The 26,830-nt window shown below is 41.4% G+C and overlaps 1 protein-coding gene across 6 annotated transcripts; it reads left to right on the forward strand.

Moving 5' to 3' along the window:
- The first annotated feature begins 210 nt into the window (after positions 1 to 210).
- Positions 211 to 25,630, forward strand: LOC118425531 (E3 ubiquitin-protein ligase BRE1B-like). 6 transcript variants are annotated; one of them, XM_035834433.1, is made up of 25 exons: positions 211 to 354; positions 1,167 to 1,317; positions 1,775 to 1,942; positions 2,099 to 2,207; positions 2,904 to 3,077; positions 4,235 to 4,375; positions 4,746 to 4,867; positions 5,388 to 5,597; positions 7,728 to 7,784; positions 8,951 to 9,076; positions 10,252 to 10,425; positions 10,993 to 11,128; positions 11,702 to 11,745; positions 12,029 to 12,106; positions 13,112 to 13,274; positions 13,761 to 13,897; positions 15,586 to 15,651; positions 17,845 to 18,027; positions 22,325 to 22,453; positions 22,829 to 22,912; positions 23,376 to 23,501; positions 24,117 to 24,257; positions 24,505 to 24,606; positions 25,041 to 25,165; positions 25,453 to 25,630. In XM_035834433.1, the coding sequence occupies exons 2-25, from the start codon at positions 1,192 to 1,194 to the stop codon at positions 25,487 to 25,489; spliced, it is 2,958 nt and encodes a 985-aa protein (XP_035690326.1). In that variant the 5' UTR covers positions 211 to 354; positions 1,167 to 1,191; the 3' UTR covers positions 25,490 to 25,630. The 6 variants fall into 6 exon arrangements, with proteins under 6 accessions (XP_035690326.1, XP_035690324.1, XP_035690325.1 ...); XM_035834431.1 differs by lacking the exon at positions 25,453 to 25,630 and having other exon boundaries at positions 25,041 to 25,298; XM_035834432.1 differs by lacking the exon at positions 25,453 to 25,630 and having other exon boundaries at positions 13,112 to 13,265; positions 25,041 to 25,298.
- The last annotated feature ends 1,200 nt before the right edge of the window (positions 25,631 to 26,830 follow it).

Here is a 26,830-nt window from a genome sequence, read left to right on the forward strand (position 1 = left end):
CAGATCCTCTGGATGACCTCAAATTGAACCCCTCGGAATATGCCATTTAGAGGTATAACTCTTATTTTAGCAAATTATTAAAACTTCTAGAACAGATGTATCATCCAAAATAATACATTTTTGGCACTAAACCTATACTCTTAATTGTTATTGAATGTATAATAGTATTAATGTACTTACTTTGATGAATCAAACAGTTCAAAAATGTTTTTATGACACAACTTTCCTCCCCTTAAATTGTAATCAACCAACCCACATCTCGCGTGTCTTTGGAACGAGATCTGAACGAGACTTCCGAAAGAATTCAAGATGGACGACGCCTAGACAATGTTTTTTCATTTTGACGAAAAATAGGTAAGTATTGCCCGAAAGGGGCCAGGTAAAGAAATCAAAAACACGTGATAGTTTCAAGTACCTACCTATGGTATGTCTGAAAGTCACAAATGTAGGATTGGAAGGAATATGCTCTGTATACGAGGGATCAAACAAAAGGGGAGGGGGGCGAATATCTTCCCATCCTATATTTTTTTGACAATCAAATTCTGCCCCACTACTGTAGTGTTAGTGATACGTATGCCAGAGTTTTATTACCAATTTGTCTTTATAGTACTCATTATAGCGAATAAACTGTACAGAAAAGACCCGAACTCTTTCGTACGAAGTCTGCCTGTTCAAATAATGCATACCTACCATTCTGACAGATGACTTGTGACAAGGGAAAAAGTAAAGTCTATGTTTTGCTGAGTTATACGGAACAAATTTGAATAGTCAGAATACTAGTATTAAAGCGTCATCCATTGGTATTTCAAGCATAGTAAAGGGGAAGGGATGGCCACCTTATGTGTAGTTGCCAGTCGACGCTACAAGGTAAAAGTGTCACGATACACAGTATTAGCTGTGTCAAGTGTCAAAAGAGCAACAGGAAATGTAGGTGATATATCAAAGGTGAAGTCCCAGAAAAAGAAAATGGTCCTTGTTTCGACCATTGTTTCAATTCGCTTAGCAATGTCCACACGGGTTTTGTTTTCATCTTCCGGGCCTTTACCTTTGACATTTTACCTACAATTCCTGTCACCGCACATGCGTCCTGATCTCTGTGAAATGGCTAATTACATATCATTGTATTCCATTATTAACTGACTCGCACCTTACTTCTTGTTTTTCAGTTAGGACGTGTAACCACAGGACAAGATGGCCACCAAGCGGTCGCTCAATGAATCTCCCAGCACGTCGGCGGGCGCGCCACCTGCCAAGAAGTCCATCACGATCCCGTCTATCGTGTTTGAGCCCGTGCGACTGGACAAGATGTCCTCACAGGTGTTCTACTCATTCGCAACGTTTTGATTATACTTTTGTCAAGAAGGCTATGTCTTGAGTGTCTTTTGTCTGCCTGCCTATGCTTCTGTTGCAACCATAACTCAAGGAAATGTGGATGGATCCTTATGATATTTTGTAGGCTGGTAGGGGTCTGGTAAACAAAGGTCAAGTTCAACAATGCGTCTCATACTTCTCTAGTTCTGGTAGTTCTCTACAGTGCAGCAGCAGAAGGTCCGGTTTAGATATCTCTGATGTTCAGGACATGCTTTGGTCATGATTTTTTGAATGGTAAAATTCTTAGGACTTATCCCTATATACAAAATGTACAAATTTTGAACCTAAATCTGAATTTGGAAGATGCACTGGTGTGTTATACCTATGGCAGTTGACTGATTTTTCAAAATAAACAAACAAACAACTTTAAACCATGATTTTGTGTCCCCTTCCGACACTACAGGAGGAACTGGACCTGAAAGTGCTGCAGTTCCAGAACAGAAAGCTAGCAGAACGTTTGGAGCAGCGCAAGGCGATCGAAGATGAGCTCAGGGAGAGGATTGAGCGGCTAGAGAAGCGGCAGCTCGCTGACGAGGGTGCGCTCGGACTGGTCAACAGATACTGGACACTGGTCAGTAACAGAAACAACTGTTGATGTCAATACGGTTAGGCCTAGGAAAAAAATGTTGTGTTTCCTGTTTCCCGACCAACCTTAGAAAAACCTACTTACCCTAGACTTTGTTGAGTGGTTGGACATAGTTTTCATAGTTTTCTTTTTTCCTGTCAGTTGGATGAGGACTTGAGAGTGATGTTGCAGAGGTTCGACCACACTGGAAACAAGGAAAAACCTGGGACTGAAGAGGAGGGACAGGCAGACAGCAAAGATACTTCCACTGGTATGGAGTTTGTAGTCTGTATTAGAACATTGATATCAATTATACATGTTGCACTCATTTACTCAATCTGGCTATTTCACTGTGTGGACAAAATTCTGTGGATCTGTGAACAAGGGTTCGACCACAGCTTTTATATGTGGTAAGGGATAACATATACATGTACATTCGTAATTTTGGATGGTGACATAAAGTCGGCGGCCCCGTACATGTTTATTAACTCCTTAAAGTCAAAATTGTATCTGAGATGATTTTTATCCATATTCTGAAATTGTAGTACACTATATATAGTATATATGAAAGAATTCTATCTCAACAATATACTAATAATACTAGCAATACACATGTAGGTACTTAAAAAAGCCTCTCTGGCTATGTTTTGCTCTCTGTTAACGCCAAAATTGCATGTGATATAAAATTTGTCCCTAATTTCTAATTATGGTATGAATTTTATCTTAACAAGATCATAGCACGTCCAAGTCAAAAAATACAAAAATGTTCTGCTGCAGTACCAAGGTCACATACTAGGGGGCCCAAAATCGACCCTGACCTTCGTCTTCACAACATCTACTCACATACCAAATATCATTGTAATCCATCAAGAGGTTCTTAAGTTATGTTGAAACACAAATAGACACACAGACACACACAATTTCTCCATTTTCATGGAGATAAAAATGTTGCTTTCTGGTCATACAGAACCACTGCAGGAAGGTGACCAGCTGACCAATGAGGCGGAAGCCAAGCCCCAGCTGGCTGCCGGACCCATCGACATGGAGGAACAGCCCACATCCAGCTCCTCCCGAGACCTCAGTACGCCCTCCCCCGCGCCGTCCAGCGAGGGCACTGGGATCTTCTTATCTCAGCTCACAGGTGGGGGAGGATGCTTTGTTGCTGTTGCTGTGGTTCTCCTTGTAGTGCCTAGTGGTGATTTTGGATGATACATCTGTTCTAGAAATTTTAATATTTTTCTAAAACAAAGTTATTAAAAAAACAAAGAGATCTCAGTACGCCATCCCCCGCACCGTCCAGCGAGGGGACGGGTATCTTCCTGTCTCAGCTCACAGGTGAGCCAGGATGCTTTGTTGTTTTTCACTATTGAAAGCCAGGGCTCGAAATTGATTTTTGGGATTAGGTGCACTGGTGCACCCAGCTTAAAAAATTGGGTGCACCAAAAAGTTTTGGGTGCACCACTTAAATTTAAGTAATAACCTAATAATATAACTTAGTTACAAGCTATCAAATTCTGAAACAAGTACCATGACAGACATTTCATTATCTTTATAACACTTAGATGTCAAGAATATGATGTATACTTGTATACTTTGATAAACCTAAGAAAAATTTACCCTGTGCACCCACAGAAAATAATTGGTGCACAGCTCCAATTTTGGGTGCACCTGGGTGCACATGCACCCAGTATTTGGAGCCCCAAAAGCTCATTATGTTATCATTAAGACCAGGGCTGTCTTCACCTCAAACGTTTTTTCTACCCCACTCAATGTTTGGTAGCCCATGTTGTTGATTTTCCTGGTAAGATATCATTTTAAGCGTATGAAAGTACATTTTCAACAGTTTCATGTCATTTTTGGGACGGAAGAGGTCTTTTTTTCTGTCCCAACAAGCAAATTTCCATCCTGGAACAGAAGGACAGTTCTGGGAGACAGCCCTGGTTCAGACCCCTGTAGTAACTAGTAGCACATAGGTCAGCAAGTTACCTTGCTGTTTCAGTAGCAGGGTATATTTTTACAGTGAGGGGTTGCTACATGGGATCCCATTTTTTGTGCCTTTCAGAGGACAGGTGCATTCGTCGTATCGTCGTCGTATCTATTTTTGATTATACTGCTGCTGGGATCCCTGTCACAGGGGTAGGCAGCAGGTGCTTCCATGCGGCTGATCCGTCCAGTGAGTCCAACTCTGGGCTTCAACTTCATGGTTTGCCTCGATGGCCGGACCCTACCTTCCGCACCCGCAAGTTAGCCAAGCCCACGACACTACCGGCTTAATTTCCTTTTTTGGGTTGCCTACAGGTACTGGAGATGATGAGGAGCTGGAGCAGCACCTGAAAGAGAAGGTGCAGTTCTCCCTGGATGCTGTGGCTAAAGTGGTGAAGGCCTTTGACAGGGTCCAAGGAGAGAAGAACAAACTGGCACAGGCCATTCATGGCGGAGGTAAGAATCCCAGAATATCCCAATATATCCCAATATATCTCATTTCCTGTCTTGAATTTCATGATTTGCACATGCCTGTTGCCTTTAGACCTTGTGGGAGAAATGTATTAGACACAATCAGCTGGAAATTTACAACATTGAATAAAAGAAGAAATTTTTAGAAACTATCAAAATATTTCATGGAGGAGTGAGCTCTTCAATTTCTTCTCCTTGCGAGTTATGTATTATATATTTCTAATGTAAACCATTGTTTGGAATGTATTACCATGTTGACGTGATTGACCACATACAGAGCATGCTTTGTGAAGCTAGCTAGTAATTACATATCTTTACAGTCATTGGAAAAATGTTGATTTATTTTTCTGAGTAGAAGGTGCCCCCAGTCTGGAGGATGAGCTGAAAGAGGAGAACAAGCGCCTCATGGCAGAGAACCAGGAAGTGCAGTCTCTGGTGGCTACCCTGCAAGCCAAGCACCATGCAACAACTCTCAAGGTAGAAATATATCCTATCACCTACTGTGAATCTATTAGTAGTAGTATTGGATGCTATGTCAGGTCCAGATATGTTTCAGGTCCAGAGGATCAGGTCCCGGTCTGGACCTGGACCAGTTTGTCTTGAAAACTTGTAAATGGGCAATGGTCCTAATTCACTACAAAGGTGTCTATTTGGTGGAGTATCCAACTCCCACTGGCATTTTAAAATCCTGTCTCTATGTAACCTTGTCTTCAGCTCTGTAAGCTTGACTGCAGAAACTTTGTACAAATAACTATACTAACTATATTCTACACTATTTTACTCTTGTTATTTTCTTGACTGTTAATCGACAAAACAGTTAAACCCCTGCTAATGTAATCTGATAATTTTCTAATCGGTCCAATGTCTGGTCTACTGTCTTTTTTTTTTCATGTCCCTTTTCTATCAGTACAGCTTACCGGTATCAACCCCTAGTTGTGAATAAGGAACTTGATATACCAACCTGTTGACACTACTCATGGATTCTTGTCATCCACAGTTCACTGACCTCCAGGACAAGCTGGGTGCGTCGGAGATCAAGATTCCGGAATTGAAGAACACGATTGAGGACCTTCAGTACGACAAGGACAAGCTGCGCCAGAAGTGCGAGAAGCTGGGATTCCACCTGGCCGAGCTGGTGGAGAAGATGAAGTCAGGAGCGTTCCATTCCGTCACATCTTCGGGGGCCAAGGAGCTGCCCAAGGGACAGGTAGGAGTGGAGCATCTTTAACCCTAGAAGTGTCAAGGCGGGTAAGATAGGACTTAAGATTGAAATAAGTCTGCAAAAACTTGCTGTTGTGTGGGACAGAGGTCTAATACACATATTGAACATGGTTCTGATTCACAGCTTGGTATGGTTCCAGTACACATGCAAAATTCCAATTTGACACTTCGAGGGTTAAAGGACAAGATTGGTACATGAGTGGAGAGTCTTTAACTCTAGAAGTGTCAAGGCGGGTTAGATGATACTTAGGATTGAAATAAGTCTGCAAAAACTTGCTGTTGTGTGGGACACTATGACAGAGGTGTAATACACATATTTAGTATGGTTTCAATTCACAGCCTTTATGTGCTTCCAATACACATGCAAATTTCCAATTTGGCACTTCGAGGGTTAAAGGACAAGATTGGTACATGAGTGGAGAGTCTTTAACCCTAGAAGTGTCAAGGTTGTTTAGATAAGGCTTAAGATTGAAATAAGTCTGCAAAAACTTGCTGTTGTGTGGGAGACTATGACAGAGGTGTAATACACATATTTAGTATGGTACCAATACACAGTCTTGATATGGTTCCAATACACATGCAAATGTGCAGTTTGACACTTCTACTAAGTTCTAGGGTTAAAGGATCAGATTGGTACATCAAGTGCCAGGGTAGTGGAAGGTTAAACCTTTTGAATCAGATCAGTTGGGTTGTCAGGAGTGCAGTATGTGTGTTTTACAGTGTCTGCTAAATGTATGAGATATGAGCACAATGTGTATACTTTTCATTGCTCCATATCATTATAGTATAATTTATACAGTTTCGTGATGAGTCAGTTATCTTACATTGTCGCCATTCCTCTTGTTTGTTCTGTCCTGTTTCCTTTTCCCTCTGAAGATTAGGCCATGTTGATTCGTTTATATGGATGACATCCTCGGGAAACTCAAAAACTTATAGGAGCATGTGAAACAAATTGCAAAAAAAGTTGCTTTCATAATGAAATATAAGTAGTCAGGAAGGGTGCACGTGAACAAATGACTAAACACACAAAGCATGGCTTACATAACAATATATTCATTTTTGTTCTTGAACATCTCTTTTGGATTTGGGCATTGTACGACATAAGTATCTGTTATCCAAGTTTTTCTGCAACTTATTTCACACATTTTCTCAATTTACAGTATAGTCTAAAATCTTATTTTCAACTCAGACAAAATTTATGCAAGCATGGATGTCATCCATATAATATATCAAATCAACATGGCCTAAGTATATAGAAGAATGAAAGCTATGCCCTCCCTTAATGCCATTTTCCATTTGAATGTTGCCCATCATCATATTAATTTAATACTTATTCCAATTCATTTGCATTTGTAGATTTGTTAACTACTTTAGTCTGTATTCCATTTCATATGTGGGGGGAAATGTGTGATAAAAAAAGGGACTGTAGTCTATCATTGTGTTGTTATAATTGTGATTAACAAATAACTGTAAAAGCATTCATAGATCTGTGTGTTCCTTTGTGTTCCATTTCATATATCACCATGTCCAAACAACCTCTTTGAAACTCAGATTCAAATCAATGTGACACAATTTTTAATATGAAACAACCTTTGAAAAAAAGCTGGTATCTTCCTTTGTAGAATTAAAATTGGTGGGTTTGCCTTGCCAAATTTCAGACCAGTCACCTCGTAGTGCCTTGTGGCAAGCCCTTTCCCTTTTACGTACTTGAGGCACCATCTCAAACACGGGACCTCCATTTCACATCACTTCTGAAAGATGGGTGCAGCCCCAACTGAATGCCCTCCCCATGATTGAACCAGGATCTCCTGGAACCATGAGCTCAACTGTTAGGCTGTTACCAGTTGTGCTACAAGTACAGGAACATCCTTTAGATAAACTTACTGGTCCCATGGGGGACAGAGGCGTTTGGAAGGAGAGAGTGGACCTGGTCCGGGCAAGTAGCCCGCGACGATGATGATGACTGGTCCCTAGCTTGACTGGGGGTTAACTAAGCTGATTCAAATCTGAGGTTTGAAGAGGTTGATTGGACAAGGTGGATAGAGAGAAAGAGAGAGAGAGAAAGAGTGGCTGGTAAAAAAAAAGGACCTTGACCCATTTTCCTCTTGGTCTGTAGTTTGAGATGATGAAGGCGGACCTTGGTGGACAGGGAAGCCTGGACAACAACCCTCTGGTGACTATTACCTGACGTTACAGCATCCCAAAATATCCTCCGCTACGCTCCTCTTACTCTTGCTGTTCCTTAAGCTAAACAGTAGATTTAGGAGAGTTGACAATACGTAACAGTAAAATTCAGGAAGGCTGGAAGTAATGGTAAATTTGAAAGAGCTGGCAACAATAACAAGTAAATTCTTGAAGGCTTGCAATGCTTAATGGCTGACAGCTGTGTATGGGCTGTACCACTCTACTTTCAGGAAGGGGGTGTTGACATGTAAGGCTGCACTACCTGAAAATACTTTTAAGGGGCCATGTTTCTTTAGGACCTCAGATCAGCTGCTTATCCACTATCTTTTCTTCCAGTTACATATAACTACTTTAATAAAAAAAAAATGTTTTATCTTATCAAGACATAAGAATGAGCTTATCCACGTATGTGGCCGAAAAGCCGTGTTCACTGCAAAATTTCACAGGGTGCACTGCGCTACCTAGGTTTAAAATTAAATTGTGGCAAGCAAAATGTGTTTGTATTTGCAAGTATACAAGTCTGTATTTCAAGCCCTGCAGTGCAACAAAGTTTAAGTCCACACAATCCACCAAAAGAAACTTGAGTTATAGGTGCAAACACAGCCATAAACAATACGGCAGTTGGAGTTGAACCTCCGTCCTGGAGGTAACAAAGTTGGACTGGATATACTGGGGTGCTGTAAAGTCCTGTGTGAACAAGAATGACTCCTGGTAGGGGTCTGAAAACTTGTAGCCATCCCAATTTTGTACAACATTATTTTTTTATGTGTGTCTCCAGATGTTTAAGTGATACCTAGAGATAATCTCCAAGCAGATCCTAAGGGAGCATAAGATAGTATCAAAGGCTGCTAGAAGGAGTGAAGCCAGCCTAGGAGTGTGTTTGGCTACCGGAGTGGCTGATGACTCCCTTTGGCCAGCTGTACTCCTTAGCCAGCTTTGATACTATCTTAAGATAATATCAAAGGCTGCCAGAGGAGTGAAGTTGGCCTAGGAGTGTGTTTGGCTATAGCTACCAGAGTGGCTGATGACTCTTTTTGACCAGCTATACTCCTTAGCCAGCTTTGATACTATCTTATGCCACTGGTAAATCTGCCTGGATATTAAGCTAGAGACTGAAGTGTGATGTTTGTTTGTTTGTTTGTGTGTGTGTCCTAGTTGGAGATGTTGAAGGCAGATTTGGATGAACAGAGAGAGCTGGCCAACAACCGGCTGGCTGAGCTGGAGAAGTTGCAGCATGAACATCAGGTCCTGATGAAGGAGACGGAGAAACTCAAGATGGATGTGAGTTTTGCGTTGTTAAGTTGTTTATTTCTGGAAATAGTTTCATCAGGTTGGTAGTATATAGGATATAGGAGAATTCTTTCACACAACCAGCAGGTACTTACATTTCTTACGTTTCGACGTCTCTCAGACACCTTTGTCAGAGCTTCTATCTGGAGTTCTGTTTGGGATTGTTTTCTCACAGCGAAAGCATCACCTATATCGGCTACATACTGACAAGGGTGTCTTAGAGACATTGAAATCTAGGTACCTGCTGGTTGTGCAAAAATAATTCTCCTATATCCTAAGAAGTAAGTTGTTTATTATTGCTTCTTTTCTTAATACAAAACAAGCTGCTGGGGGTCTCAAACCTACACCACTTCTTCTTTACATCAAAGTCCATATGCCATACAAAAATCAAGACCATACCTTGTCCTTGATAAAAGATGCAAAAACATGAAGTTCTGTTGGTTGATGCAGTACCAAGGTTACACACCAGAGGGCTAAAAATCAAACTTCTTCTCAAGACCTACATGTACGCACATACCAAATATCATTGTAATCCATCCGACAATTATCTGGAAACACACGAAAACACACAGACACACAAAAAATTAACAAAACAAAACAAAACGAGACTAGCATATGGTTCATTGGTTGTGATATTTTGTGGTCTGTTTCTTTGTCTGTGTTTGCAGTTATATATCAACTTGATATACAACTGAAAACACACAGACAAACAGACAGACCAGGAACAATGGTCTGAATTTGATCTTCTATGTGCTCGCTGATCTTGCTTCACAGCTGAAGAATCTGCCAGACAGCGTGATAAACGAGACTTCGGAGTACAAGTCCCTGCAGTCACAGAATAGAATAAAACATAACAAGAGTTAACATGTGATTGATATATATCTGCAAACACACAGACAAACAGATATACCAGATTTACAGTATATAACGTGCCCTCTGACCTCACCCGTGATTTTAGACTGTATTCGTATGTAAGTCTAATCTGTACTTGAGTGGTTGTTATTGTATCTGTTTATGTATTTGTATATACTGTGTGTATTTTTATTTGTATGAACCCTGGAAGATTAGCTCAATCTGAGCTAAAGGGCATCTCAATAAACTCAAACTCAAACCAGGAACAATGGTCTGAATTTGATATTCTACCTGCTTGCTGGTTGGATTCACAGCTGAAGAATCTGCCAGACAGCGTGATAAACGAGACTTCGGAGTACAAGTCCCTACAGTCGCAGTACTCGGTCCTGTACAACGAGAGTGTGCAGCTGAAACAGGCGCTGGATGAGGCTCGCGTTCTGCTCAAGACCACGAAGAACACGCACCTCCGACAGATAGAACAGATGGAGGTGGGTACCAATGCCTCATCTAGAACATTGTGTTTATGAGGATTTAAAACTCGTTTGGACTATACTGTAAGTTCATCAATACTATGGTTAACCTCTAGTTCACATCTACCCTATAGCATTACATGTGTCTTAAGAGACATATTCCTGAATGACGGTCTCTGCCACATACAGTACATCTTAGATTTTAGTTGTACTATATAATCTTTAAACTTTCCTAGTGTTTTAATGATGGATGGAAGAAGGGATCATCCCGGATGTCCCTGCAGCTCAGCTGGTAGCAGCCTTGCATTTGATTTCCTGATCCCAATTAGTGGTAACTGGGAGATTCCGTTTCAATCATGTGAAGGGCATCTAGGTTGGGGCTGCACCCGTTTTACAAACTTCTTTTAACTTAGATTCTCCTGTGACACATAGGGCATCCAGCCTTTTCCACTCAGGGCCATTTTGGGCCAGAATTTCCACTTCCTTGAGGCTAACCCCCAGTTAAAACAGGGGTCCCATTTTAAGGAGGTACCTCCCTGTAAAAGTACACCCTGCTGGAAATTTGCTTTCTTTTCCCTCCCCCAGAGTGACGAGCTGTCGTGTCAGAAGAAGCTGCGTACTGAGGTGATCCAGCTGGAGGACTCGCTGGCGCAGGTGCGAAAAGAGTACGAGATGCTGCGGATCGAGTTCGAACAGAACCTAGCAGCCAATGAGCAGGCAGGTAGGTCAAAGGGCAAGCCTCTTCTACTGTCTTCAAGACCCACTCAATACCAGCATTAGATAAGATGTCTAGTTGTGAGAGGAGAGAGAGAGAGAGAGAGAGAGGCACAGAGAGAGAGAGACAGACAGACAAACAGAGACAGAGAGACAGTGAGACAGAGAGAGAGACTTTCTGGTAAATTTTACTGTGGAAAGTAGCCAATGACCTCTTTTGTGTGTGTGGTATGTGATCCCACTTCTTTACCATAGAAGTCAAATTCTGTGGATCTGTGATTGAGGGTTCAATCCCAGTTTGTAAGGGATTACATGGATTATTTCAAATGGTGACTTGAAGCCAACAGTCCTTTGTATGAGAGAACTTCAAGTGCTAACCTTAAGTGTCAAATGTCTATAAAGAATTCAATACAGGTTTGTCCTGGCATGCTGTGCTGAATACAGGCCTTATAGCCACATTATACCTCTAGCTACTTGAAGGAGTACAATTGAGAAGAAGAAGAAGTAGCCAATGATGGTATTTTAGAGATGTCACTCTTCTATTCCCATGTACTACAGCAAATATTTTGTTTTTATCCAGGACCAATCAACAGAGAGCTCCGTCATCTAATCACTAGTCTACAGGTAAGACAGCACTGTCTGACAACATATGTTTATCAACAAACTCTACTGTTTTTGAAGAACAAGGAAGAAGGAAGAAAACAGTTTGATGTATTTTGTTTGGTGAACAGGACAAGTCTCAGTCAGGTCCTGTGTGAATTGTTGGAAGACCTGTGCTATCTCAACATCTCAGAAGTTCAACTTTCTGCATTGTCATATTGGAGTGTATATTGTACAGTTATGCATCAAATTATGACTATTACCTCTTGTTTTTATTGTTAATCTATTATTGTGCTGTCACACATAGAACCACAACCAACAACTGAAGGGAGAAGTAGCTCGCTACAAGAGAAAACTCAGAGAAGCCCAGACAGAAATACAAAAGGTTTGGAATAAATCAAGTTTTATATCTTGGCAAACGTCTGAATGTGGTACTGAAAATTTTGAAATGTTTGTGATGATTTTTACTTTGAACTCACAGTTTTTCTTATATGACCTCCTTGCCATGAAATCATGATGTGGTGTTGAGTATATGCCTGTGACAGATGCCATGTACATTGTACAGTATTTACAAGTTCATTGTAACAGGGAAATTCCCCTAGCTCGTATGAGGTACGTATGAATATAAACTCCCAACCTCTTGGTCCATAGGAAGGGTTGCACTCTTAGTCCAGAGGCAGAGTCGCTAACCACTGGACCATACGAGGGGCATTCAATAAGTAATGCCCCTGACCCATTTCCCATAGCAGGATATTAATGAAACTTGGCACAGTTATTAGTCTTTCTCTTCATAGGAAACACCCAGAGTTTTGCATTTCTCCCATCATTTGATGTAGCTCTGGACACCGTTCTTGTAGGACACCCCAGGTTGGTCCTCCGACAGATGCCTCATCAATGGCAGAAGAGGAACGACCAGGTCTGGGAGCTGTTTCCACAGACTTCCGACCTTGTTTGAATTCAGGATGCCAGCGTTTTACAAGGTCATATGATGGGGCATCATCACCATAAGTTTTTTTCATTTCATCAAAAGTCCCCTTTGGTGTGCGTCCTTTCAAATACAAAAACCGGATCACTGCGCGACACTCAACATGCTCCATTTCACACCTGGTCCATTTCACACCTGACTCAGTTCAAACACCAGTAAATCAGTAACCACAGTTAGTTCAGAGCTGTTTTTTGCAACATAACCCATAGACATATGACTCATTACACATGCAAAATTTCATTTAGATCAGACAACTGGAAGTGGGTCAGGGGCATTACTAATTGAATGCCCCTCGTACACGTTATTTTGTAGACCAGAGTAGGTCTGCTACTTTCCAGCCCTGTAAGTAGCAACCCTGGTACCAATGGAATCTGAAACTTTTCTGTTCCTCTTTTTCTTCAACAGCTGAAATCAGAAAGTCCGGGCACCAGTCACAGTGGGGAGCCTCAGCAGAGGGAGGCTGCACCACCGGTGGAACAGCCGGCTGTGAAGAAGGAAGAAGAGGTGAAAGTGAAGGAGGAAGACGTGAAGAAAGAAGAGCCGGAGAAGGAGAAAAAAGGTGATGAGGGTATGGTGGACGGTTCTACATGTTTGTGTGGATTGAAAGTAATATTGGATAGAAGAGTTTTCTTTTACACAACCAGTTAATATTAGCTGTTGACATTTCAATGCCTGAAAGCTTCTAACTAGAGCTCTGCTTCTCACCGCTGTATGTAGAAATTATTTTCGGAAGAAAGTAAAATTGCTTGCTGTGCACTCTGCTTTGGGTAACTGCTGTGCATTTGGTTTGGGATTAAGTTTTGGTTAGTGACTCCAAAGCAGGGTTGTGTGGTGAAACTGAACAGAAGCCAGTGGTGCTGTGTTCAATTTTGTCATACTACTGACCTTGTGTCTTAGGAAAAGGCAGTTTTGGCTACTAACAAATGTTGGACTAACAGTTACACATATACATTTATATTGTGTGTGCTTTTGTAACTCTGCAAGATACGCTCAAGTGATCTTAACATTAACATTTCCTTTTGGGTCTTTCTTGTGTGTTTTTACCAATGTGCAGGTGACAAGAAGTCGGACTCAGAAACGATAAAACAGCTCAAGACAGACTTGAAGAAGTCCCAAGAAAACCAGAAGGAAATGAAGCTACTGCTAGATATGTACAAGGGCGCCCCCAAGGAGCAACGAGACAAAGTGCAGGTAAGATGGCGTTTTATCCCTTGGTTTAATTTTCTACGTGTTGGTTACAAGAAACAAGAGTGAAATGATTAACAATACTTTTGATCTATTCACAGATGCGAGTAGTTGAATGATTCTTTGGAGGCACTGAGAAATTGTAATTCAGTAATGCTAGTTCACCTTTATTTGCAGTAACCTTTATCCGTTGTTTTTAACACCAGGGTATTTCGGGATATCAAGTCGACTAAAGGTGGTCGCAAACTGCATTATATCGAAAAAAAGCAATTTGATTTCCCTAAATATCCTGTTTATAGGTACAACGGATATAGGTTACCCCACGAGTGAAGGTGAACTAGCGTTAAGTTGTCTTAAAACTGCACTTCCTGGCCATTCCACAATATTTTATGACACACCACCTAGTGAGTGGCAAAGGAACTCCACAGTGGCTTGCTGACCCATGTAGAGATCTGTAGTCTAATAGTGTAATTCTTGAAATTTCTGTAGTGGTTTTATGTTTGCGTCTTTCGCAGACTTAAAACCACTGCAAAATTGCCCATTCTGTCTTCTGCCAGCCTACCTGTTTGTTACTGCGGTGAAGTTAAAACCACTGTGAATGCTCCATTTTTGCCGCACCGCAAAATTAAATCCATGCGAACTCAAATCCATTTACAGTATCTCCTGGAAATGCTAACAAGAGTGCTGATATCGTGGTTTGCTTTATTTGAAGAAACATCTCCGGAAAACATTATGTTGCAATTTTAAACTTTACATCAGTACACAAAATAAAGAACTTACCAACAAGCTTTCGATCAGCCCTCTGATCCTCATCAAGTTGAAATGACCCCTAGCGTCACACATCCAGACTGAAAGTGTGACATCAGCAATGGGTCAGAGGTACTTCCCAGTCACTACCCCGAGAAAGCTTTATTTTGTGTACGGATGTAAAGTTTAAATTTGCAACATAATGTTTATTACCATCACAGATGGACTTACATTCACCTCTGAAACATTCCTACCTTCAATACTTCTGTGATTTGCAAGCTAGCTTTGAAAATCTTCATTCTACTCTTCACTTAGAAGACCTGTGCAGGTTGTGATTTGCGTTGGTTTGTTCGCTTTTTTTTATCATTTCATGTTTTTTTTTTTCATTGGTCCAATTCCATCATCTGTGATTCATCCTTCTCATGAACACATCCTGAGTTATGATACGTTCCTTTTTCAGGGCTCAAAATACCACCTGTATATGTAGGTTAGTGCAGGTAAAAGTTGAGCTGTACAGGTATTTCTGATGTCTACCTGCACCTTACCTGCACCAGACTTTTGAGACTTGTCATTGTAATTGCTATACATGAGAAATGACCCAGCTGATCACAATAAGGACAGTGATGATGATCACTGATAGTTTGGAATTATTGTGAGTACATCAACATGTAACTTTTTGTTTAGCTTCTACAAATGCAGTTTTCCCTTACATACTTTGTTAGTAAATAGGTGTACAAAGTATGTTCAAAAGGTTGTTTTATCCACTTTTGGGATATACTGTATTTGAATGGTACAGGTAACACTTATCCGGTGCAGGTCATTCAAAAGCTACCTGCGTCATTCAAAAGTTACCTGCACCAGTGCAGGTAGACAGAAAAAAGCATTTCGAGCCCTGTTTTTACTTCTTGAGACATCTTCTCTGCTCCCTTCCGTCTCTCCTTATCTAGCTCATGGCAGCAGAGAAGAAAGCGCAGGCTGAAATAGAAGACCTGAAGCAACAGAACCACGATATGGTGTGTGTGAGTTTCTCTCCTCACAGTGGCCGCTGTAGTACTCGCTCGCTGGCTTGTGTGTGTGTCTGTGTGTGTGTGTTAACCTGTGCATGTGACCCCGTGGCAGTAGGGCCTAGGAAAAAAAATGTTGTGTTTCCTTTTTCAGTCCTGAAAAAAATAGGGTCAGTAGGTAGGGGTTATATTTTTTTCCTGTAATTTTTTTTGGCTGGCCAAAACTCTAGTGATACATATTACAGTGTACAGTACAGTTGAACAAAGTAAACTGAAATGCATGAGGACATTTTCAATGTCTTTCGATGTTAAACTTAATTTTGTGCACAATAGATGCATTTATCCTTCATTAGATAAGACAAACAGTGTTTTTACTTCAGTAGGAACTAGGAAGCAGGCTGAATAAACATTCTAACTGGAAGCTATGTGATTCCACTGCCTACCCAAAAAAAAGTCTAGGGTTGGCAGGTTTTTCTACGGTAGGTAGGGAAACAGGAAACACAACATTTTTTCCTAGGCCTAGCCTTGCAGTAGGGTGTACATGTGTGTGCGTAACTCCTACCACTAACGACAGAATGGCCCCTGAACTTCTAATGCTGGCTTTGTTTGCAGCCTACACGTGCGAGCTGTCCGTCTTGGCTTGGATAAGGAGTTTTGTGCAACCGGCTTGTTTAAATGTTTAAGAGAACGTGACGGAAATGCATGTTTTAGACATAGTTTTCTTTGTAAAATCAAGTTCAAAAGGAGCCTGTATATTAGCATCATTACAGATGATATGCAGCTTATACAAATAATAGCAATCATACTAATACTATGCAAAGAAAAAGGATATGTCACATCACATCGCAGTCAAAGCCTCAAAAGTTATACTCATTAAGTCTTACCAATTTAATTTGTTGGTTGTCGGATTAAAAAAAAATTTTTTTTAACCCTTAGCTGAAAAAACATAATGATAATGAAGAATGAGGACCAGGTTTGTGCCTTGGTGCACTCAGTTTTATGGGGTGAATACAGTCATGTTCAAGTCTTCCACCCTACCATCCAGGGCTCTAGCCAGCATCCGTTTTTCCGTCAATTGGCGGAAATTTGCTGCGTGTGACGGAAAAAATGTAAAACCAATCCGTCAACCTTACGGACAAAAATCCTTGGTCAATTGGCGGAAATTTGCTGCGTGTGACGGAAAAAATTTAAAACCAATCCGTCAACCTTACGGACAAAAATCCTTGGTGGAAGCTACAGGCGGCTTGGGGACGGCGTCCACGGTCGTATTAAAAAGCCACACACTGTTTGTTTTGCTATTGTTATGATTGTTGACGAAGTGTGTCGGCGCTCTTTTGCATACAATAATCTCATTAAAAACACGTTTTTCAAGGTCTCAGTTCAGTCTCTGTAAGTCACGAATAGTGTTTTCGTGAGCTGGCTAGAGCTCTGCTACCATTTAGCATTATGATGTCCTCTTGCTTTATTTTCAATTTTAAAAGTCCATGAACCAAAAAATTAAATCGGTATGGCTTTACTAGTACATTAATTTTGTATTGTGATCCACATAGCATTACCATCAACTCAAATCTATACATATAGAATACAGCACGGTGTATTCCGTATAACCTGAGGTGATCCGACCTGTGGGAGGGCTGGGACTGAGGCTGTGCCTAAAATATAACCTCCATGACAAGGTGCTGGAAGAGGTGGATATTGACCAACCATATCAATCTGTTTTATTGCAGACACCTGCAATGGCTGCTTTCTAGGCTTCAAACTGCTATCATCTACAATGTATTCCCAAACAATACTGTTTAGGTGTACGTTTTCATTCTATAGCTATTAAGTCTTGTTGTCTCCCTTACCCAGCTGATGGCCGCCGACTGCTTTGCAAGGTTTCCAACTGCTGTCAATTTTTCTCAAACATTTCCTTTAACTATAAGTTTTCATACAGTAGCTATTAAGTCTTATTGTCTCCCTTACCCAGTTGATGGCTGCCGACTGCTCTGCTAGGTTTCCAACTGCTGTCAATTTTTCCCAAATATTTCCTTTTAGCTATAAGCTTTCATACAGCCTGACTAAAATCGCGCCCCTTTAGTGGCCGGCCCTACAATTGCTGCCGAGGGGGTAATCAACCCCAACCAGCAAGAGATTATGTAAACACAGGCTATTCATACAGCAGTTATAAGTATATTAAGTCTTATTTTCTCCCTTACCTAGTTGATGGCTGCCGAGAAGAAAGCCCGGGCAGAAGTAGATGAACTGAAGCAGCGTATCAAATCCATGGAGGAGAAGGAACGGCAGGAGAGTAAGAAGTTAGCCGACGAGGAGGCTCTGAAGAAGCTGAAGGCTGCCGAAGAGAAGATGCAGGAACTCCAGAAAAGTCTCGCTGCCACAAAACAGGTCAGGAAAATAATCTAATACTAGTAATAGATTTTAAGTTGTACGAAAAACTCTTTCTTTTTTTGTGGAGAATTAATGTTGTGGTACGACCGAAAGGGAGGTTTTACTTAAGTTCTGTGTTCAATGTGACAACTCGGTAAAAACTCCAGAAAAGTCTCGCTGCCACAAACAGGTCAGGAAAATACTCCTTTCTTGTAGATTTTGAGGTATTTATACAGTTAAGTTTGTATGGTAAATTCATTCTTTTTTGTGGGGACTAAAGATTGTGGTAGAACCGAAAGGGAGATTTTATTTTCAAGTTTTGTTTTCAATGTGGCAATTCTGTAGTAGAGTACTTAAGTACGGGATATATGTAAATAAAACATTCTTTCCAACTTCTACAAGGCAAATACTGCAAATCAATTTGCTTCGGTTAAATTTCTGTGATAACAGCAAATGTTAACAGTGTACATTAAAAACACTTGTCATGAATTTGGGGTCACCACAGAAATTAAACCACCAGAAACGTTTCAACATATACAGTAATAATGTAGTAATCATTTCCCCCTCTGCAAAAACATGAGACCAAAGCTGCATTATTTGAAAAAGTCAGACTTTTATTTATTCCACTTTCTGAACCCACCACACCACTACATAAAACAATTACAGCATAACAATATTAATCTGATATAGCCCCAACCCTTCACATTGCTTTCTTATGTGCTGCAAGATATTAAGAAGCACACTAGTTTACTAAGAAAACAATATTGTAACAGTCTGTTGATGTTATTACCAACCCACACATAGTAAAAAATTAATGATACTTTTGATACCTCCATTAAACAAAGCATGAAAAGTATTACTGCCCATTGACTATCATAAGTTGTTGCATACATCAGTTTGATGCTATGAAATAAGACTATAGTCCAAACTTCCCAAGTAGACCACGTAGGGGACCAATTATGAAGTTTGGTCTATGTTGACAGACGATCGCCTTGTGTCAGTGGGAAAGGATATTTAAGGTACAACCAAAAAGTGGTAACATTGGCCAGGTGGTCATAATGTAGAGGTGGTCAGTTGGTCAGGTTCGACTGTATATACATTTTTTGTGTATGTACAACTCTAAGACTTTAAAGACACCTACACCTTTCATGTGATCAGTTTTTGTTTACTCCAAAATTATGCTACTGTAACATGTACATCACCACTGCAAGGTGGACTCTCCCAACAAGTCAACCCCACCAATGCTGCCACGCCTATTGCTATAATAGCGCCCCCTATCGTCTGGGATGGGAAGGGCACCCTGCCAAACATGGCATAGCTGAGGACCAGGGAGAAGGGGATGATCCCACCCAGCAAAACTTGCACGATGCCAGCCTTTTCATACTTCAGTCCAAAGTATAACAGATAGGTTGCAGTGCAGTGGCAAGCGATATACCCAAACATGGCCACCCATATCTCCGTACTGTAGTTAAAAATGTTACCATAACTCAACGTCTCATACGCGTAGCTCAAGGACCCGTACACATATCTCAACGTGAAAGGAAGCAAGAACAGAATGCTGGTCAGTTGTACGGAAAACACCACGGTAGTGGGGTGTACGTTATTCTTGAGCAAGGCACGAGCCGTAACAAATGCAATAGAAACTACCAGAGGTAGGAAGAGCACTATAATATATTTTATCTGCATGGTATCTTTGTCACTTTCTGGCTTGGGGACCCCTACAATATAGATAAAAGAGCCCACAAAACACACTGCCATGGGCCAAACTTTCTTGGCGGCAAATTTATCGCCAGTTAAGAAGAAGGAGAAGGTTGTGGTGTAAGTGGGTGTCATTGTTAAGATAAATGCCTGAAAACTTTCTCCGGGAATATCAAAGAGGTAGGACAGAGAAGTTAAAAGCGTGGCGACGGTTGTCGCCATCCCTACTGCAATAAGCATGGGCAACTGTGATTTCACTCTAAGGTTGGACCGATCAGGCCCTGTGGCCTGCCTTACGTGCGATTTCACAACCGCTAAGATTGTCATCGCGGCCAGGTTGAGTGTGAAGAAGGAAACGCTTCTCAGGAGCAGGAGGTGCGATGTTACAGCGCCGGCTGCTTTACACAAACTGAGACAGCGTTCTGCCAGGGCGAACACGGCGGCGCTCAGAACGACTAGAACTGCTCCGACAATGCTAGAGGGTGTCTCGGGCTCTTCCTCTTGCCCTGAGTCTGAATCTAGGCCAGTCACTGCTCCAGGGAAGGGTGAATCTTGCTCAGCTGTTGTCTGGGACGATTGAAAGTTCACGTCTTCAAATTCTGAGTCTGAGCTGGTCTCCGCCGGGAAGAGGAGTGGGTCCCTTTCTCCAGCTGTCATCTGTGACTCGCGGGAATTCTCGTCTTGTGTTGGTTCATCCTGTTGAGCACTGTAGACATGTCTCAATGTTAGCGGCAGATAGCGGTAAGCACTAAGTAAGCGGTAAGAGTTGCCTGCCATTGTCTTGTCGAAGTTGAGAGTCTTCCTGTCAAATTTCACTTTCAAACTGCAGCAGACTGTCTTTGTTCCCTATGGGTGCCCAAATTGTTTGCTTCTTCAGATAAACTCAAGTGGATCAAATTTCTTTTCGACACTTTAAAACAGCAGAAGACTGTCTCTGTGCTCCGTGAGTGCCCAAATTGTTCACTTCTTCAGACAGACTGAACTGGATCATCTTTAGGGTCTATGACCATTGCAATTGTCGTGGTCTCGTGCAAGGCAGGTTTAGACCCTTCATTGTCTTTCTCCCAATCCTGGTAACTTGTACACGTGCCAACTATCTAGGGTCGTAAGGTTTTTTCTCTTCTCCCCTCAGAATTGCTGCACAGTTGAATGAATCCTAAATGGTTGTTGTCACACCAAGAGATGGTTAGCCCCTGCAAGATGTCTTGCCTCCAAACTTGTGCGAAGGTGTAGATTTCCAAGGTGTTCTGTCAGAAGATTGGCAACGGTTTCCGAAGGAGGTTGGAGAGTTTCCTTGAGTGTTTTTGATGCAGCTTTCTCCCCTTTTTGTAGAATGAAACCTGCCAGATGCAGCTACTGTTGTGGTATGTCGCCAGTAGTGGCCGCATGTCAGAAATTGTTCTGCTTACGTGTCAGTCTCAAACAAGGAAAAACCTGTTTGACTGAGGAAGATGCCATTCAAGGATTTTGTATAAGTTGGGTTTTAGATTTTATTTTTATCAATCCAGAGATTCATATCTTTTTTAGTGTGTGATAAGACAATTACAATGTAACATTATTATATGAGATCATGGGAGTCACAGTTTTTGCCATTCTTTCTATCGTGACATACACATGTACCCCTATGCCTAAGATTTGGGTAGGCTTGTCCATATCACGATTGACCCAGTTTTGTGTCCATGCAGCTAATTATTACGTTTAACCAAGTGAGACATCTTGCCTTAGGACATGTGGAGTAGTCTGTGCTCATGCTGATGTGGCTTTCAATAGTAGTCTTAACACAGACAAAATCACAGATACTGTAAATGTATTAAGTTTGTGGTCGTTTTGTGTTTGTATTTTTTTGGAGTGAATTTTGCAAACTCAGAACCACTGCAAAATTTTATGTGCTGTCTTCCCTTGTCTAAGGTACCCCTTGACTAAGGTATCCCTCGTAACCCCTGCTTCGCATATTGGGTCAGTTAGTCCTCACTCATAGTGAGCAATTGGGCTGGTCTCAAGAATGATGTTTCTGACCTAGGGTGAAGAGATGCTGTTACAGTTACAATTTGTAACCCGTAACCTTCAGTGGCCTTCAGGTCCTGTAAGCACTAGTAACACAGACAAAATCATAGATATGGCAGATGCAGTTTAACTTTATGGTGGTTTTGTGTTTGTGTTTTTTTTTTCAGTGACCTCTTTATCGCAAACTCAGAACCAATGCAAAAATTTAAGAGCTGACCCATTTTTGCCTCTATGCAGCTAATCATTATGTTTAATCAAGTGAGACGTCTTGCCTTAGGACATTTTATCTTTGTTTATAGCGGTGTGCGTTCACAGTTACCTAATTGACATTTGAATGGCAGTGTTCTCACCAGGATTTCTTTTATAGATTTAGAAATTTTCAGCGAGAGGATTCTCCCAGACCACCTGCAATGTTCATGCCTGCATTGCTTTCCATTGGCTTTGCCCTTATGCTGTAAAAAAATCCTGGTGAGAACACTGCCATTCAAATGTCAATTTGGTAACTGTGAACGCACACTGCTATAAACAAAGAACACATCAACTGACTACTAGACTCCATTTTCACTGACGAAAGAAATCCCCCCTTTAACAACCTCATTTCCTTGCTGCTCAGGAGGAGGATGCCCTGCTGTCAGAGATGGAGGTGACAGGGCAGGCGTTTGAGGACATGCAGGAGCAGAACGTGCGACTTCTACAGCAGTTGAGGGAGAAGGATGATGCCAACTTCAAACTCATGTCAGAGGTGGGGATGACTGTGCTTGTTATAGTGAAGAACAGGATGATTAAGTGATATAATACTCTTTTGATAGAAGAAGAGTCATACTTACAAGTCATCTAGTAATGACAATATCAGTTAGGGCTGCTACAACTGGTACAACAGCTGAAGGAGAAGGACAACGCCAACTTCAAACTCATGTCAGAGGTGGGGACGACTGTGCTTGTTATAGAACTATATGTGCTTGAAGAACAGGATGATTAAGTAATATAATACTCTTCTTCATATTTTTCCAACTTTTTAAAATCCAGCAAGTCTAGATTCCAGGTCACAGCTTTTCAGCATACATGTATCAGTGAGGTTGTCCAACCTTTCTTTTTTATGTCTTTTTTTCATGTACAGAGGATCAAGTCTAACCAGATCCACAAACTTCTGCGGGAAGAGAAGGACGTTCTGGCGGACCAAGTGATGACGTTACAGACACAGGTAGGAACGTAGTAGCTAAAGCTAAAGTTGCCCTTACATCAGAACAAGGCAGTCAACCTCCCTGAAGATGCATCGGGCCCGGCGCCCATCTCTGCTTCCAAGCTCTGGACCACACATAGCTGCAAGCACTACAGCAAAGGGCTAGTCCACTGGTAGTGTAGTGTGTTTGGCTTCCATACTCTTCCTCTTAGCAGAGAAAGAAGTTTGTAACATTTTTTTTGAGTCTTTGCTATAACCTGGCTACAGCATTCAGTTTTCCTTGGTGGTCTCCCATCCAAGTACTGACCTGACAAGGGATTGTGTGTATCAATGCGCCACGGCTATAGTTCTTAGCACTGTAGTGCTCGCCTGAATTTGTTTTGTACATTTTTTACATGCCAAAACCAATACCACTAAAATACTGAGTCTGAATGTGTCTCATGTTTGTTTGTTTGTTTGTTTATTTTGTTTGTTTATTTGTCAGGTGGATGCCCAGAACCAGGTGGTGCGGAAGCTGGAGGAGAAGGAGAGGATCCTACAGAACACTCTGGCAACGCTGGAGAAGGAGGTCAACATGAGGGCACAGGCCATGGAGATGCACAAGAGAAAGGTACTGTAACTGTAGTGGGAGGGGGCGTAGCACAGGAGATAGAGAAAGGTACAGTAGTGGGAGGGGGGCATAACACAGGCCTTGGAGATGCACAAGAGAAAGATACTGTACTCTTAATCCCGAAATATTTGCAGTCGTAGGGGAAGAATATGTTTCCATATTGTTTTTAGTTGGCGGTTAAAACAATTCATTAGTACTGACCGACAGCAAATTGCAAACAATTAATACACAAAGTTGTCCGACAATTCGACTCAAGGTACGTAATTCAAATTGTGAGTTCAGGTCAAAAATGGCTTGTGTGCCCTCCCAGTCTGTACATAATCCTGTTAGGTGTGACGGGTCGTTCAGTTTGATATAACGAGCCTGCATTAATTTGCAGTGAGGAGGTCATTGCAAATGTAAAATCAGTAAATCAGTGCAAACATTTCAAGATTTACAGTAAGTACATGTACAATGTACTTGGTCTCAGTAGTGCAAAAAGTAGTTGCTTTATAGGCTATAAGGAATATGACCTGTAGTAAGGCTACAAAATTATGAAATTATACATGTAGGAGTATGAACTTGCTGCAGTTGAGTACCTTGATGCTTATACTGACAGTTTCCCCTGTTTTGCAGGCCGTTGAGTCGTCACAGCTGGCGAACGACCTGAAGTTCCACCAAGACGACATCCAGCGCCAGGCAACGCATCTGGAGGAGCTTATAAAGGAGAAATCAGCTGCTGTGGAAAAGGAACAGTTCAAGCATAGAAGAACACAGGTCTGTTGGCTGTTTGTAACATCTACTCTCATGATTCTCTAATTCAAATGAAACTATACATCTGTACAAGGACATGATGAACAAAACAGTCCTTTATAATGATTATGGGCATTACCAACATCAACTTCTTCTTGTACAGTTTAAGCTTTGTTCCAACACAAAGAAAGGAACTCGCAATAAACCCACCACTTACTACTTGCGATGAGCTTTCATTCGAATCAACACTCTTCTGTTTTCGTCCACACAGGAGGAATGTTCCAGCTTACGAAGAAAGCTTGACAGACAAAAGAAGTACGACTTCTTTGAGAATGCAGATGAGGTTCTAATGGAGGAGATCAAAACTTACAAGGTGAGACAGATCAGATCTTCAGTTTTCTGTTTCTTTGGCTCCATTTGGAGTTTGTCAGTGTCTCTAGTGTAAGTCTATTCGGGAACAGTATGGGTACATTGATGCCCTATTTTGGGCCTGAACCTAATTGGATGAGCCCTGTAAAGATCTCACTCCATTTTCCTGAGGACACTGTTTTCAAATCTTAAGCACTGCTTTCAGTGAGCATGTGGAAAATCAAGTTGCAAAGGCTGTAATATGACAAGCAAGTACCCAGAAACGCATGCAGAAATGATTTCTAAGATTTCTTAACACTGCGCCCCATGTTGAAGTTGACCAAACGTTGTATGTTATATATGTGATTGTAATGTGAATATAATTGATTGATCAATCAATCATTTGCTTGCATCATATGTTGAGACCCACTTTAACCAAATTGTTGTTTTACATTCCAGCAAAAACTTACATGTCCCTGCTGCAACACGAGGAAAAAGGACGCCGTCCTCACCAAGTGTTTCCACGTCTTCTGCTTCGAGTGTGTCAAGACGAGATACGACACCAGACAACGCAAATGTCCCAAGTGTAATGCAGCTTTTGGTGTCAACGATTTCCATAGATTGTATATGTAGCTCCGACGTTACCATTCCTTAAGGTGGTATCTCACTGCACTTGGGGCGCCGGTGCGGCACTGCGGGGTTTGAAAGATTACTCAAGATAAAGAACAAGTTTTCTTACGTTTTGTGTATTTTGTTGTATTCTAAGTCATGCTTTTACGTATTAGGCAATATCTAAATTATAAAAAATCGGCAAAAATAACGCAACAGTGCCGCAGTGAACGAACCCTGCAGTGCCGCACAGGTGCCCCAAGTGCAGTGAGATACCACCTTTACTTCCCTGTTCCTAGAACACAAGTTTTAGAGCTTTTTGAGTAATCTTTCGAAACTAGGAGTTTAAAGCAGAAGTACATGCCAATATCAGTCACATTAGGCAAACTACAGCATTGCTTGTGTGCATTTCTGAAACATTTTGAAAGGCTATAGTTAAATAACAATGAAGGAAACTACAGGACCAGGCTAATAGTGTTATCAAAATGGTACTCAGGACCAAGAAAAGAGGAAAGTGGCATATGTTGATGTTAGGAAAAGACTATTTGCTAGCAAATTTATGGGTACATACTACATAATTTCATCCTTTAAAAGCATTGTTTACTGTATTGTGCGCTCGCAGTATGCAATGGCACATCTGTGATTCGTTTTTCAGTTTTTATTAGCTCAAGAATTAATCTGTTGGTAGAAACCGTTCTGAAGCAATGTTGAACTTTCATTTTCTAACTAAAATATTGGAAGTACTGTACCCAAGTTTTCAACTATCCAGCTCCAGTTACGTTGGACAAAGCAAGTACTTGACATAGCACCAAATGTTTTCAGCAAGAGGGGTATACAAAGCTATTTTTCTCAAGGCCTTACATCCATCCCTAAATACCCCTGTCACATGTAGCGAAAATCGATTGGACGACGAGTCTGCGAGCTCTAAATTACGAGGAGGCATGGCCCTGATGCCGACGAAGAAATGGCAGAGTTCCCCCCTTCGCGTCAGGGTCATGCCTCCTCGTAATTTAGAGCTCGCAGACTCGTCGTCCGATCGGTTTTCGCTACATGTGGCGGGAGTATAACAGAGATGGGGTGTGCCACAGACTGTGATTTATAATCCACTGCTTATAGAGCTTACGTGTTCCAGTTGCAAAACATGACATCACAGAGGCTTTGGATAACTCTTTCTTTGACAAAGACTGGAGTTGGACATAACCTGTGTTTACACAATCTCTCGCTCGCTGGGGGTAATGACCCCCCCTCCTAGGTGGTGGCAAGTGTTAGACCGACGGCTAGGAGCGTGATTTTAGTCAGGCTCGAGTTGGACAGTGGAAAATATGGTTCAACTTTCATGTTGGAAGTGACAGTCCAACTTTGCTTCAGGATTAATTTTTTATTCTTTTTTTTTTTAAACCCCATGCCTCAGGAGTTGGCATGTTGTAGAGTTTATGTCACTGCCATGGAAGCTGTCATGTGCCAGAGTCAAACTACATGTATGTCAATAAACCACAACATACAAGTACAAAGTTCATATACTTGTCTTGTTGTTCTTTTGATTTATATTGTTACTGTGCATTTGTAAATGCATTTAAGTTTGCGGGGATTTGCTTTCGCGGTAGTGGGAAAATGGAGTGCTGTGGTTTGCGGTAGCGCCA

The sequence above is a fragment of the Branchiostoma floridae genome, chromosome 11 (assembly GCF_000003815.2).
Source record: "Branchiostoma floridae strain S238N-H82 chromosome 11, Bfl_VNyyK, whole genome shotgun sequence".
Taxonomy (NCBI): Eukaryota; Metazoa; Chordata; class Leptocardii; order Amphioxiformes; family Branchiostomatidae; genus Branchiostoma; species Branchiostoma floridae.

Coding starts and splice junctions, on each gene's coding strand:
- LOC118425531 (XM_035834431.1), top strand. CDS start 1,192: ATGGCCACCAAGCGGTCGCTCAATGAATCTCCCAGCACGTCGGCGGGC. Junction 10,426..10,992: donor GACAGATAGAACAGATGGAG/GTGGGTACCAAT, acceptor TCCCTCCCCCAG/AGTGACGAGCTGTCGTGTCA. Junction 18,028..22,324: donor GTCTCGCTGCCACAAAACAG/GTCAGGAAAATA, acceptor CTTGCTGCTCAG/GAGGAGGATGCCCTGCTGTC.